At 43.6% G+C, this 14,357-nt stretch overlaps 1 protein-coding gene across 11 annotated transcripts in view; it reads left to right on the forward strand.

Annotated features, from left to right (window-relative positions):
* PANX2 (pannexin 2) overlaps window positions 1–7,698 on the forward strand; it is a 28,184-nt gene extending 20,486 nt beyond the window's left edge. For all 11 annotated transcript variants that reach the window (XM_045008307.1, XM_045008308.1, XM_045008310.1 and 8 more), the window contains 2 exons: window positions 2,458–3,909; window positions 5,880–7,698. In XM_045008307.1, the coding sequence (XP_044864242.1) occupies window positions 2,634–3,909; window positions 5,880–6,244 (1,641 nt within the window). In that variant the 5' untranslated portion in view covers window positions 2,458–2,633 and the 3' untranslated portion in view covers window positions 6,245–7,698. The remainder of the gene's footprint in view (window positions 1–2,457; window positions 3,910–5,879) is intronic.
* Window positions 7,699–14,357: the final 6,659 nt, after the last annotated feature.

A 14,357-nucleotide genomic window follows, 5' to 3' on the forward strand; every position in this document is an offset into this window, starting at 1 on the left:
TGTCATGACTCTTGAAATACATAGAAATGTCATTCTGGTCAGTCTCCCTCTCTTTTTCTCTACATTCTCTCTTATGTGCTACATAGTTGGACAGTTAGTATATTTCAGTGATTATACCAGAGTACACCATGCCTTGTGCCAAGTTTGAAATATGTGCCCAATCCATGGTGCATGCACATCAGTAAAAATGCTAAGTATATGACCTTTCATTGAGATTGTTTGTTTTTATTGCATTGCAATTCTGTGTTGAAATATTGCAATAGTTATCTTAATTGTGGGGCCTCAGTGGAAAAACAAAAACAAAAAACCAGTGTTCCTGATTTATTTTGTAACACCAGCTGGTGCATGGATCCGGAATAAATGCAATTGCTTTGTGCGAGCAATTGTATACAGTCTTGACTGCATGTTTCTGGTACAGTATGTACTGTGACCTTGGAGAAATGGTCACATACTTTTCCACAGGAAACTTAATTTGGAGCTGACAGGTGTGGCTGAGCGCATGGAAGATCTTTTAATATATTTCTGGATATAAGAAACTGCATTCAGTGTCTGTGCTACTTTTTTAACTGAAACTTTTCTTCCATAGGAACCTACTGAATCTCTAGGGAAACCTTAACAGTAAGGTAGTAACAGTAACCAACCCTCTGATGGTAGGAGTTGGAATTTCTCAGCACACATTTCCTGTGATCAGTAATGGGATGCGATATGATTGCCGAAAACCAGAGAGCCAATGAGCATTTTCCTAGTAGAAGCAGGTGGTAGATGATACAGCTGGGATTTTTTTCTAATTGCTGGAATTTGGGGCTCATACAACCAGAAAAGATACTCGAGTAAAGAGACTCTGGAAATACACCTAAAAATGAGTCTAAATGAGAAGTTGAGTATAACATTAACATACTCTTCTTAAACTGCCCTCTCTGAAAGGTTGGAACTGAATCATTTTGAGGTATTGTTTTACTTTCTGTTGTAAAGGTACTTAATTCTAATTCATTAGGCTTATCAAATGAATTGACTTTGTATTGTTGTTTAGTAGCATTTATTGTAACTGTTCCACCCAGATTAGTTGTACTTTAGAAACTAATCCTTATTGCAGTACATTGCTTCAAAAAAACCAAACAAACCCACAAACCGCCCCTGACAAAACACCTAAAAACTAACCCTGAAACTTACACTGATTTGATTACATGAAGACCCAGTATGTGCATGTGCCTTTGGATACTTCCACAGTACAAGAGAACTGTTCAGTTGCCCTTGCAAGGCTCAGTAAATTTGGCAGGTGGGGGGGGTCTTTTTTTTTTTGCCTACTGCTGCAGCAAAGATTAGAGCTTCTTTGCGCATGTGATTTATGGGGAAGGGTTTAAACACAGTAGATGAAATTGTTAGTCATTGATACCAAATGAAACAACTCTCAAGGAATGTTACAATTTTTAAAGACCCAGCAGCCTTAACTGACCCTTAAAAACCCTTTAATCCTGTTGCTCCCAGAGCCCAGGTTGTGTGTTCATAATGGAAACAAGCTTGGTGTTTTTGGCACATTCTGTGTTCAAGAAGAAAAATATTTACTTAACATGGGTCTGATTTAGCAACTGCTTCTTGTAATGCCTGTCAGAACACTATAAAAATTTACTCCATATCCAGTACTCTCTAGAGATGTATCATTGAGCTGACATGGATATAGTACATACTTTCTCCTCTAAGAGCATGCCTAGGTCAAGGTCATTATTGTGTCATTGTGAGTAACTAACAGTAGTCCAACTTTCACTAGACTTTATAGAATATTTTATTGCTAGTCTTGAGAAATCTTTAATAGTAAATATCTGAAGGTAAAACTAAATATTTACAGTGCTAAATAGACTGTTAATTGGACAGAGTCTCTGTTGGCATATCGCCATTGAAATCAAAGAGACACTTGAGATGAAGTAGACCGAGTATCTAGATGATATTAAGTTTAAATTTTCTCTGCCATGTTCAGTACAATAGTCCTTGTTACTGAGAGTTTTCACAGGATTAGATTAATTGACTTCAACTACAACTAATTTGGCTTTATTAATGAAAAAATATTTCACTAAGGTGAGTCATATATTATGCTTATTTCTATAGGGAAGCCATGTCATTTTGATATAACAGTCTCAGCTGCTGTACAGTGGTTAAGGATATCCTGTTCATTAGCTGTCCAGAGTTCAGCGTGGAGTTCTACATTGGAAGTGGTAGCCAATGCAATTTGTAAAACTTTTTTTTTTTTTTACATTTCTAGTTGAGGTTTATTAAAGCTCTTCAAGCAGATAGTTTTGCCCGGGGTGTGGGCTGTACGGGTTGTAACTAATATTAAATCTTTGTGGACTTGATGGCCATGTAAAGAAACAGTAAAAGAACATTGATATCATTTGAAATATTTATTTTACAGAGCTCCTTTTGTAGGTTAAATGCACAGCAGTGACTTTTCTCTCTGTTATACAGAGGAGCCAATATACTGTTACACACCCCACAACTTCACCCGTGACCAAGCCTTGTATGCCAGAGGATATTGTTGGACAGAACTAATAGATGCCTTGCCAGGAGTTGATGCCAGCCATTGGCCCTCCTTGTTTGAGCATAAGTTCCTTCCTTATGCACTGCTGGCTTTTGCTGGCATAATGTACATTCCAGCTCTTGGCTGGGAGTTTCTGGCCTCCACCAGACTGACTTCTGAGCTTAATTTTTTGCTTCAGGAGATTGATAACTGCTACCACCGTGCAGCAGAAGGGCGTGCACCAAAAATAGAGAAACAAATACAATCCAAAGGCCCTGGGATCACAGAGCGGGAGAAAAGAGAAATAATTGAGAATGCAGAAAAGGAAAAAAGCCCTGAGCAGAATTTGTTTGAAAAATACCTGGAAAGAAGAGGGCGAAGTAACTTTTTAGCTAAACTTTATCTTGCAAGACATTTATTTATCATATTTTTAAGCATTATACCAATTACATATTTATCCACCTACTATGCTACGCAGAAGCAAAATGAGTTTACGTGTGCACTAGGAGAGCCTCCTGACAAAACGAGCAGCTCCAAGTTACACATCAGGGTGAACTGCAAGCTGCCAGCTGTCCAGCTGCAACGGATAATTGCTGGGGTAGACATTGTCCTCCTCTGCTTCATGAACTTGATCATTCTCATCAACTTAGTTCACCTTTTCATATTCCGCAAGTCTAATTTCATATTTGATAAACTGAACAAGGTTGGAATAAAGACCAAGAAACAGTGGCAAAAGTCTCAGTTTTGTGACATCAATATTTTAGCTATGTTTTGCAATGAAAATCGGGACCATATAAAATCCCTGAACCGCTTGGATTTTATAACAAATGAAAGTGATCTGATGTATGATAATGTGGTGCGCCAGTTGCTGGCAGCGCTGGCCCAATCTAATCATGATGTCACGCCAACGATGCGTGATTCAGGGATTCAGACTATAGACCCCAGTGTCGATCCAGCAGACATTGATGCCAGTGAACAGCTCGTCATTAAGAGACCTAGGAAGAAGATGAAATGGATCCCAAGTAGCAATCCACTTCCGCAGCAATTCAAAGAGCAGTTAGCTATTATGAAGGTTGAAAACCACAAACCTGAAAAGCCGAAGCCAGTGCGCAGGAAAACAGCAACTGATAGCCTTATCGCTCCTCTGATAGATTCCACTTCAAAAACCTTACAGCAATCATCATCTCATAAAACTGAGTCAAACACCATCTCCAGCACAGGCAACGAGAAAAAACATATACGGCACTTTTCACTGGACGTTCACCCATATATACTTAGCAGTAAAAAACCCAAGCCAGAGATTCAAGCCATTGCCTCAATGCCTACATCCAAAAGCCAAGAGGGTGGATTTTTAAACCAAGAGGAAAATGTCGTAGTTCATGTCGCCTCTTCTCTCAAAGGTACAGTATGTCATTGCAGTACCATCTCAACAGTGATAAACTGAACAGGCCAGAATTTGGAGTAGCTGTCTGCTGTAGGTTGAACTCAGAGATGACCTGATCTGTTTGCTCTATCTTGTTAAATTTCTAAGCAGCTGATAATATAAGGGCAAGTAGGCTTCTTAAATGGGTTAGATAGAATTTCTCGATATAGGTCTGTGATAAGGAGTAGTAGAGCTGTGGCAAGGCAGAGCTATGCAACATGTCCTTCTGCTTTGCAGATTTTTTTTGTAGTATTAATTGATTTTTACACGTAATTTTGAATTTGGCCTTATGCAAAATGTCACCACTTTTGCCAGGAAAAGAGGTAAGAGTTGGCTCCCAGGATATCCCACCCTTTCCTATCTCTCAGTTCTACTTCATTGTAAGTTACGTCACTCATTTTCCAGTAACTCAGGAACTGCCATGCTAGATCAAACCAGTGTTCCATCTAATCCAGTATCCTGTGTATGATGAGCCAGTGCCAGCTGCTGAGGAAGGTGCACAAAACTGTGCAGAAGGCAGTTACGGAATAGTCTTCTTACTCCCCTTTTTGTTAGAGGCTGGCTTATGCCCTGAATCTTGAGGATTCCAAAACTCAGATTATTGTTGAGTTGTAATCCTTAATATAAATTTAAATTTCCCTTTGTCTTACTTGGCTTTAAGGAAGGCTGGTCTGTGTGAAAGGCACCTCTTGGAACTCAGGTTCATTTCTCAGCTTGGCCACAGACTTCTGTATGTTCTTGGACAAGTCACAGTTCCCCACCTGTATGATGCGGATAATAGTACTTCCCTACCTCAGAAGCATAGGGGCCGACTCTGTGACTGCTCACCACCCACCAGCCACAGCTATTCGCTGTGCTGCCAATCAGCTGTTTGGGGGATAGGGGAGGCATTGTGGGGAGGGTGGAGAGCAGCGGGTGGGAGGGGGCAGAGCAGGGGTGGGGCCTTGGGGGAAGGGGTGGATTGTGGGCGGGGCCTTGGGGCAGAGCGGGGGTGGAGCACCCCTGGGGAAAAATAAGTCAGCACCTATGCTCAGAGGGGTGTTGTGAAGACAAATATTTCAAGTGATCGTGAGGAGCTGAGATGCTATGGTGATGGGCGCCATAGCTAGATATCTACTTGTTTATTACTGTAAGTGACCGATATAAAAGATGACATATGCAGTTGGAGTTATGGAAAACGTTGTGTTAAAGATATGGCTCTAAGTTCCTTATAAGCGAAGAACACCCCCCCCCCTTTCTGGACCTCAGCAGACAGACAGCTACTGTGTCCTCCCTGCCCAGCAGAAAAGTGATTTGAGATCTAAAAATTTCTGCCATTTCCAAATCCTTATGCTCCTTTTTGGAGTCCTCAAACTCCCCAATATATGTGTGCAGGACTACCTACAGCATTCTTAATCCAGTAGCCTGTTCTGACTCCAACTCCTTGAAGCTACTGGGGGTTTCTGGTCTCAATTATCTTTATTTAAACAAGTGTTTGGATATTTTAAGTTGTGAGTACAAAATAATTACAACAGCTGCTTTTATGCCCACCTTAACCCCCACCCAAGAATGCTTTTGAGTGAGCAAGTTCTGGAAAGAAACATTTATTGATTACACATTGTTGAGCTATTTCATTTAGAATAGCAGCTTATGGTGTGTGTAATGAGGATGATTTCACATAGGGGATGCTTAGAAATGTAGCTTTAAGTGATATTTACAAAACTTGTTAGTCACACTGTAATGTGCATCTAGGACTAGAATTTTCAAAAGTCAAAGCTCTCATGAAGAAGTAGTCTTAGATTTCTCACAGTCCAATTAAAACCTGTGTATTGGGCCCAGTTCTTCTCCTACTGAAATTAGTGGCAAAACTCCCATTGACTTCTGTGGGATCAGGATACAGCTATGTGGCGGATTAGTGGGGGAAAATAGACTAGCCAGTGATTTACTCTGTATTCTGTTTTCTTTCAGTCATCCCACATCATGAGAAAGAGATTCCATACTCATCTGAGACATGCAGAACTGTCCCTGCTGCTGGGACTTACCTCTCCTGTAATCACAATCATATAGCAACAACTACTGCTGCTGCAACAAATACAACCCTGAGCCACGTCAAACTAGAACCAACAGCTGCACTGAATCGTAATCCTACTCACCCTCTGCTGAACGTCAATACACTGTATGAAGATCACGAGGAAGAGGTTTCCAACCTTACAGACAACAGTATTCATTCACCAACCGATGCAGGGGAAATACTCTCCATACCTACCCCAAAGCACATAATGATGGCAACATTTGAAGAACCAAGGGCAATAGTGAGTTCTGTGGAGTACTAAAGATATAGTGCTGCATGGATATAACCTAATGGTTAGGTCCAGTACCACTGTAATGGAACCCTCAACAATGCAATTCACTGCATGAGCATGGAGAGTTTTAATACAGACCATAGGCTTTGGTAATACCACAAATTGATTTTTCAGGATAGCATCATCACCACTGTCACTAGTTTGCAAAATAGAATAATAAAAAAAAATCGGATGAAAGTACACCTTTACCTCCAAGAGCATCCAAGCACAAAAAGTTAGCTGTAGCTTCATCAAATAAATATGGATCAATACAACTTTTGAAACACTAAAAGAGTTTGATGGCATGTCACAGTGGTTTTTACAGAGCACTTGTATCCTTTGTATTTACAATGGCTAATTAAAGTTAAATAGATATTGGTGAGGTGTATCTTCTATTTTAATGGCAGGAGTTAAATAAGAGTTTAATAATAAGGAAAATATATTTTTCTCCATGGACTTTATGAAAAAGACATATGCAAGAAACATTTTTTTTTTGTTTCTTTGGCTCACTTGTGTTGGGCTTGATGGAGGTTTAGGATAAGGGCTTACTAACACCAGCATATAGTGCAAAAAGGATTGAAATGCTTCAGTCCGTTGAATTTGTGAGTGAGAGGTATGCCCTGCCCTTTAACAAGCTTATATGTCAATGGAAGATGATGAAATGAAGAGTTTATTTTCTTAAATATATTTTACCATTGAAAAATTACTTTAATAGCTTTTCAAATCAGGTTTTGCTTTTATCAAAATAGAGAGAAGAGGGTCATTCTAGCAGCTTATTTTTGCATAGTCTATTTATGAACCAAGTTAGAAACTTTCAAAGGTGCTTCACTGATATGAAAAAATCCTACAATGGTGATGCAGTGTAAAACCAGCAATGTTTTCAAATAATGCAGAGTTAAAGAGGATTGTTAATTTATGTTTGCAGTCTCTCCTAGGCTCTGATCCAGCAAAGCACTTAAGCACATGCTTAACTAAGCACGTGAGTAGTCCCACTGAAGTCACTTGAGAATACACACATGCTTAAAGTTTGAGCACATGCTTAAGTGGCTTTTCTGGATCTGGGCCATAATGTATATGGACAATAATCCTGCAGCATGTGCTGTCATTCTGGTTCAAAGTTTGTCTTCCTTGGTCCAAAGTACATCCTCATGCCCATTCATCCTATAACTTGGACATGTGAGATTTTATGAGAAAATTCTAATAGAAGAAAAAAATCTGCTAAAAATGTATCATGCAATAACCATTCTCCTCAAAAGTCTAGTCTCACAAGAAAAGACTATATTAAAATGATATTCACAACTGCATTCAAAATTATGAACTACTGTTTGCTTCAAAATTCTGTATGGTGGTAGAAAAAATAGAGAGCACAAGTATGGGACTGAAATCTTAAATATATTTTTAATTTATATTACCTCAGACATGGATATATGATACCAGTATTTAATGAACTATAGCACTGAATATAAATAAACATTATTCTGAATATCTTTAATGTGTAGTATTTTATAGCTAAATGACCCACCTCTACCACAACATGAGAAAAAAACTAAACTAGATACAGTTGGATAGAGGGTGTAAATTAGCCATCCCCTGTGTTTTAGTAAATCTGTTAAATATGATTTTGATGTGGATGTTCCCATTCCACCTTGCACATTTGACTTTACTGACTTGATGGCTGAGAAGGTGGTTTGCAGTTTTTAAGTAATAAAAGTCCAGTTGCATATTTAGGACCTTATTCTGAACCCCTTATCTAGGTAAAACTTGATGCAATAGGAAGTTTTACCTGTACAGAAACTGCAGGAATGGGGACTTAATTGGGGTCTGCTTCAAAGCTGGTTCTTCACTCTATCTGCTGAGTTGCTGCATTCTGTTCACATTCAGCTGAAATCAGTGGCACATCAGGACTTCCCTGGTAAGTACAAATGCACTGCTTTGCTATAGTCATCAGCATTGTAGGCACATTCTGCTGGATGTATTCAATACAGTGGGTAGCAGTTAGAAGGAATATTTTTCAGCCAAACTAAAATCTTTCTAGTTTCACTGGGTCTTGCTTAGAATCATAGAGTATCAGGGTTGTAAGGGACCTCAGGAGATCATCTAGTCCAACCCCCTGCTCAAAGCAGGACCAATTCCCAACTAAACCATCCCAGCCAGGGCTTAGTCAAGCCTGACCTTAAAAACCTCTAAGGAAGGAGATTCCACCACCTCCCTAGGTAACCCATTCCAGTGCTTCACCACCTTCTTAGTGAAAAAGCTTTTCCTAATATCCAACCTAAACCTCTCCCACTGCAACTTGAGACCATTACTCCTTGTTCTGTCATCTGGTACCACTGAAAACAATCTAGATTCATCCTCTTTGGAACCTCTTTCAGGTAGTTGAAAGCAGCTATCAAATCCCCCCTCATTCTTCTCTTCTGCAGACTAAATAATCCCAGTTCCCTCAGCCTCTCCTCATAAGTCATGTGCTCCAGCCCCCTAATCATTTTTGTTGTCCTTCACTGGACTCTTTCCAATTTTTCCACATCCTTCTTGTAGTGTGGACCCCAAAACTGGACACAATACTCCAGATGAGGCCTCACCAATGTCGAATAGAACAGGGAATAGACTCTGGCACAGAGTCACAATTCAGATCATATTTCCCTGTTGCACCGTGGGGGAAGTAAGCTGCACCAGCCTTCTTCCTGGTGTGGAAGCTGCTGAATATATAGGCTAGCTCACAACTGAGCCCACTGAGAGCGGGATCCTTTTTAGGGGTCAGATTCTGGCCCATGCTGTGTGCCACACCTCCCACTCTCCTGAGCCTGTGGGCGGAGCTCACTTGTTACTTACAGCTGACTGGTTCAAGACAGGGCAGTTAGCAGTTTGGGCCAATAGTAAATTATTACCTCCCTGGAGCAAAGGGAGAACAACCAATGGGTTGTCCCATAAGAGGGCTTGCGGTAACACCAGTCTCACACTTCATGATTTGAAACATGAAAAACATCCACATTTTAAAATTTCCCTTTAATTATGAATCACATTAGCCTCTGTATGTGCCCACTAACTAGTGGAGTGTCTTCAATTTGCCACACCAGTCTACTGGCATTCTTTAAGGACCTGATTCTGCCTCATTCAAGTCAATGGTGGGTTTGCTATTTAATGCACGGGGAGCAAGATCAGACCTGGCTTAATGGTATGTCTACACTGCAGTAAAACACCCGTGGCTGGCCCTGGTCAGCTGATTTAGGCTTGCGAGGCTATAAAATTGCAGTGTAAATATTTGAGCTCGGACTGGAGCCCAGGTCTGGGTACTCTAGATGGGGGAAAGTCTCAGAGCCTGGGCTGCAACCAGAATGTCTGCAATTTTATAGCCCTGCAGCCTGAGCCCAAATCTGCTAACCCAGGCCAGATGAGGGTGTTTTATTGCAATGTAGACATACTCTAAAGGAGCACAGAAACCTTTTTTTTTTCTTTTTTCCCCCCCACTTGTACAGAATGGAAATGAGAATTTGGAACAGAAAAGACAACTGTAGCAGAAGCATCTCGTGCTATTTTTAGATCCTGTCCCTCCCCTGTTCCCAGCTGGAGGCCAGCACTCGGCATCTGGCAGCCTATTAAAGAGAAGCTTCCATGGTATTTTGTGTGTGTGTGCGCGCGTGTGCGCACACACTAATGTTTTGAATATTGATGCTGCCAACATTTGGCCGTGCTGATTTTTTTTCACAGTGTAAGTGCATCTCCTATATTCAGTTTCATAACTGAGAATGATGAGATCTGTTTATTTCACACTAGGAGTCGTTGGGCCCAATCGTACAGTTTACTGTGCATCTCTTTAGCTTTATTGGAATTTTCAGGTGCTCAGCACCTCATGGAAGCCACTCAAGTCCTTGCAGAATCAGATCCATTGCTTGTTAGCTTTTCAAAGTGTGAAGTGAGGGCCAATCCTGGAAACGCTATTGAGCACCATGCACTTGTAATTAACATTTGCAAGATCTCACGACCTAAGGGCAAAATTCATCCCTACACCGGTAATGTTTGGTGCAGGGACCAGTGACTTTATACCACCTTTATGCTGCCCCTATACTGTGTTGCCTCTAAGCTGTGCAGTTGGGCGGCTGCTCAGGAAAGATTCAAGGGCCACACACTTGATTAGCAGAGCCACGTACATCCGCAGCATGTGCTCAGCTGCCCCCTCCCCCTGCTGCTGTGCTGCCACGTTGCTCCTGCAGCTGCTCCTGGGACCTCCTACTAGCTGTGCAGATCAGGGGGCTGATGTCAGAGTGTCCCCATTCCCCAAGCCACTGTACCCCATCTCCATAGAGCAGGGGAGAGCAGACAGGGCTCAGGACTTGGAGCAGCTCTAAGGTCTGAACAAGCCTGGTGAGTGCCTTAATGAGAGCGTGCACGGTTTCTGAGATTTCCCCAGTGGCTAGCGCACACAATTTCTCTCTCTCTCTCCCCTGCCCATGTACCCCATCTCCACAGAGCAGGGAAGGAGGGACATGGTTCAGGAGGAGGAGAGATTTCAGTTAGTGCCTTAAAGAGACAGCAGATGGCCAGAGGCGGCTCTATGTATTTTGCCGCCCCAAGTATGGCAGTCAGGCAGCTTTCAGCAGCATGCCTGTGGGAGGTATGCCGGTCCTGCGTCTTCAGCGTACACACCGCCGAATTTCCGCCAAAGCTACAGACCTCCCGCAGGCATGCCGCCAAAGGCAGCCTGACTGCCGTCCTCACAGTGACCGGCAGGACGCCCCCCATGGCTTGCTGCCCCAGGCACGTGCTTGGTGTGCTGGTGCCTGGAGCCACCCCTGCGGATGGCATCTCTCAAGAACTTCCCCAGCAGCCAGCGCGCACACAGTCTCTGTGTCACACATACACTCATATCATCTCTGTGTGTCTGTCTCACACTCAGTCTCTGTATCACACACACGTGTCACACATCTCCCAACACATACTTGTGGTGTTGTTACTTCTTCATACTTCCTGTAATGCACATATATTCTCGCTCATTTTATGCTTTCCAAGTGCGTTGTTTCAGTGTTTTGACTGGTCTATGAATTTCATATTTTATTATTTCTCTCTTACACTTAAATTTAATTCTTTGAGTAGTGAGTTCTAAAATGCCTAACCTATCCTAGCTGGAGTAATTATCCCTATGGTAACTTTTAAAAAATATATATTATATCTAGGTTTTTTGTTTCTACTGGTGGCGCACATCCACACATTACCTTGGTGCACATAACAAAATTTATTCCACACTTGGGTGGAAAAAATTAGAGGGAACATTGCCAAAGGCAGCCAAAGCTCAGGTTGTCTCTTGATGCAGGTTAGAGCAGCCTGAAGTTTACCTTAACTGGTGCCCAGATAATAACAATCCTTTTGGACCATTCTGGCAGCTAGGAATAGCTTAGGGATACCCAAACCACCACGCCTCTACCCAGGGCTCATGCAGAGTTGTGTGAGGGCCGGCCCCTACACCTATTAGAGGCTCCCTCTGCACTGATTATATTCCTACTGTAACCCTGAGGACATCTTTACAGAACCTTTACACCGGCATAAAGGAGCCATAACACACCCCTTAACTGAGTTCTTAATCTTTAAGGGGCAGATCCTGCATCGTTGAAGTCTATGGGAATTGTGCCGTTGACGTCAGTAGCAGCTGGATTAGGCCCTAACTGCTCTTCATTTAGCATTTCATGCAGGAAAAATAAGATTTGTTCTCTGGAATAGAAAGAAACTGAGGAGAGATCATTAATAATGCTGCGCACTTACTCCAGCTAGCACATTTCACCCACAGAGCTCAATAAGCTGTCTAAAGATACATAAGCACTATTGCCCCTATTTTACAGCTGGAGAAATTGAGGCACAGTGAAGTGAAGCAACTTGTCCAAGGTCACATAGTAAGAGAGCTACAAATAGACCCCGGGGTCTCCTGACCACTCCAACCCTAGGCACTATCCATTGCACTGGCCTGGTTTCTATTATAAGGTGGGGTGTACATTATGAGATTATCTAGAGCTGTAGGAGTGATGCTCTGATCAATAAATTGCTTTTCTTCTAGAAAACATTAGGTCAGTGAAATATTTGTGGAAAATTGGTCACTGACTGAATTTACTGACAGAAACAAGGGTTTGGCATTCAAAACATACAAATAAAATACAATATGCAAAATACTTCAGGGATTTTTAAAGAGACATTTATTTTTGTGACCAGCCATCCGCTGTCCAATTTTTTTCTTGGCATCTTCAGAAGGACACTCCAGTCTGCCTGTAAGCAGAATTTAATTACAGGAAAGCCATTTTATTTCTATTTTTTACAGGCCATTTGGCAGCAAATTTACAGTGACTGCTGCCCTCTGAATGGCTTCAGAAGCATTTTCGAGCCACTTTGCAAAAGTATGCAAATAGAAAAGATGATAAATTAGTCTGCTGCACTAAAAGAAATCTCTGCACTCTGCAGACCTGATTCTAAGAGATGCTGTTCCCCTCCTAGTGTCTTCAGTGGTGACTGAGCGTGTTCAGCACCTTGCAGCAGGTGTTCAGCATCTAGAAAGAAGTGGAACCCTACTGGTTTATTAATTCTCATATGGAATTAGTATGGCCAGAGCTGTAGACAGCTTAATCTGAAAGAAGGACTCAATGGAGATGGAACTCCTGCTGGTTTTCAAGGAGAGGAAGTTTTATCTAATGCAGAGGTGGGCAAACTACAGCCCATAGGTCACATCTAGCCCTCTGGACCCTCCTACCCAGCCCCTGAGCTCCTGGCCCGGGACGGAGGCTAGCCGCCGACCCCTCCCCTGCTATTCCCCCTCCCCCGCAGCCTCAGCTCACTGCGCCGCCAGCCCAATGCTCTGGGTGGTGGGGCTGCAGATCTGCAGCCTGACCCGGAGCTCTGTGCTGCACGGTGGCATAGCTGGCTCCAGCCAGGTGGCACAGCTGCCTGTCCTGGTGCTCTGGGCGGCATGGCTGTAGCGCTACCAGCCACTGGTGCTCTAGGCAGCATGGTAAGGGGGCAGGGAGCAGGATAGAGTTGGGTTGGATAGAGGGCAGGGGAGGTCGAGGTGGTGGTCAGGGGATGGGGGGTGTGGGTAGGGGTTGGGGTGGTCAGAGGGCGAAGAACGGGGGGTTGAATGGGTGCAGGGGTCCTGGGGGGGCAGTCAGGAAGGAGGGGGGGTTGGATGGGGCAGCGGGGGGGCAGTCAGGGGCATGGGTTCCGGGGGTGGTCAGGGAGAAGGGGTGGTTGGATGGGGCAGAGGTCCCGGGGGGGCAGTCAGGAATGAGAGGAGGGGTTGTATGGGGCAGCGGAGGGTAGTCAGGGGCGGGGGGTCCAGAGGCAGTCAGGGGACAGGGAGGGGTGGATGGGGCAGGGGTCCCAGGGCCCTGTCAGGGTACAGGGAACAGGGGGGGGTTGGATGGGGCAGGAGTCCCGGGGGGGCTGTCAGGGGCCAAGAAGCAGGGAGGGTCGGATAGGGGGCGGGGAGCTGGGCCACAGCTGGCTGTTTGGGGAAGCACAGCCTCCCCTAACCAGCCCTCCATACAATTTCGGAAACCCGATGTGGCCCTCAGGCCAAAAAGTTTGCCTGCCCCCGATCTAATGGCTTTGCTGGCTCGAGAAAGCACTTTTCTTTAAATCTAAGGGCCGATAGAACTCTCTGTTCTATCCAACTGACAACTGTGAGGGGGTACGTAAACCCTACACTAGCACGGAAATGGTAAAGGAGCTGATTTGGGCTGGAGTGCCCCTGCTCTGCCACACCTGCAAATCATGCCAGGGCTGGAGGAGGAGTTGGGGTGAGAAGCAGACAATGCAGGGCATGGAGCCTGTGAAGTTTGCTGCTGGGGGGAGGAGTTGCCCAGTCAGGTTTGATGTAGATGTTTAGGGAGCTCCTCTTCAAAGCGGTTGGGTGGTTCCCAACCCAGGAGGTGCTTAGGGGTTCCCCTGCCCAACCCACCCATTAATAGCTGGTTTTGACAGCAGATTGGTGTAGAAATATTGGGGCTGTATTTTGCCTCCTCTCAGAGTGACTGTTTGGGGCTCTGTGGCCTCTAACCTGCCTTCTCTGACAGCCTATGTAGCAATAATAAATATGTATTTCTGTAGTACAAATATGGTGAAACAGCCTCTG

This window comes from Mauremys mutica, chromosome 1, assembly GCF_020497125.1.
Source record: "Mauremys mutica isolate MM-2020 ecotype Southern chromosome 1, ASM2049712v1, whole genome shotgun sequence".
In the NCBI taxonomy this organism is placed as follows: domain Eukaryota; kingdom Metazoa; phylum Chordata; order Testudines; family Geoemydidae; genus Mauremys; species Mauremys mutica.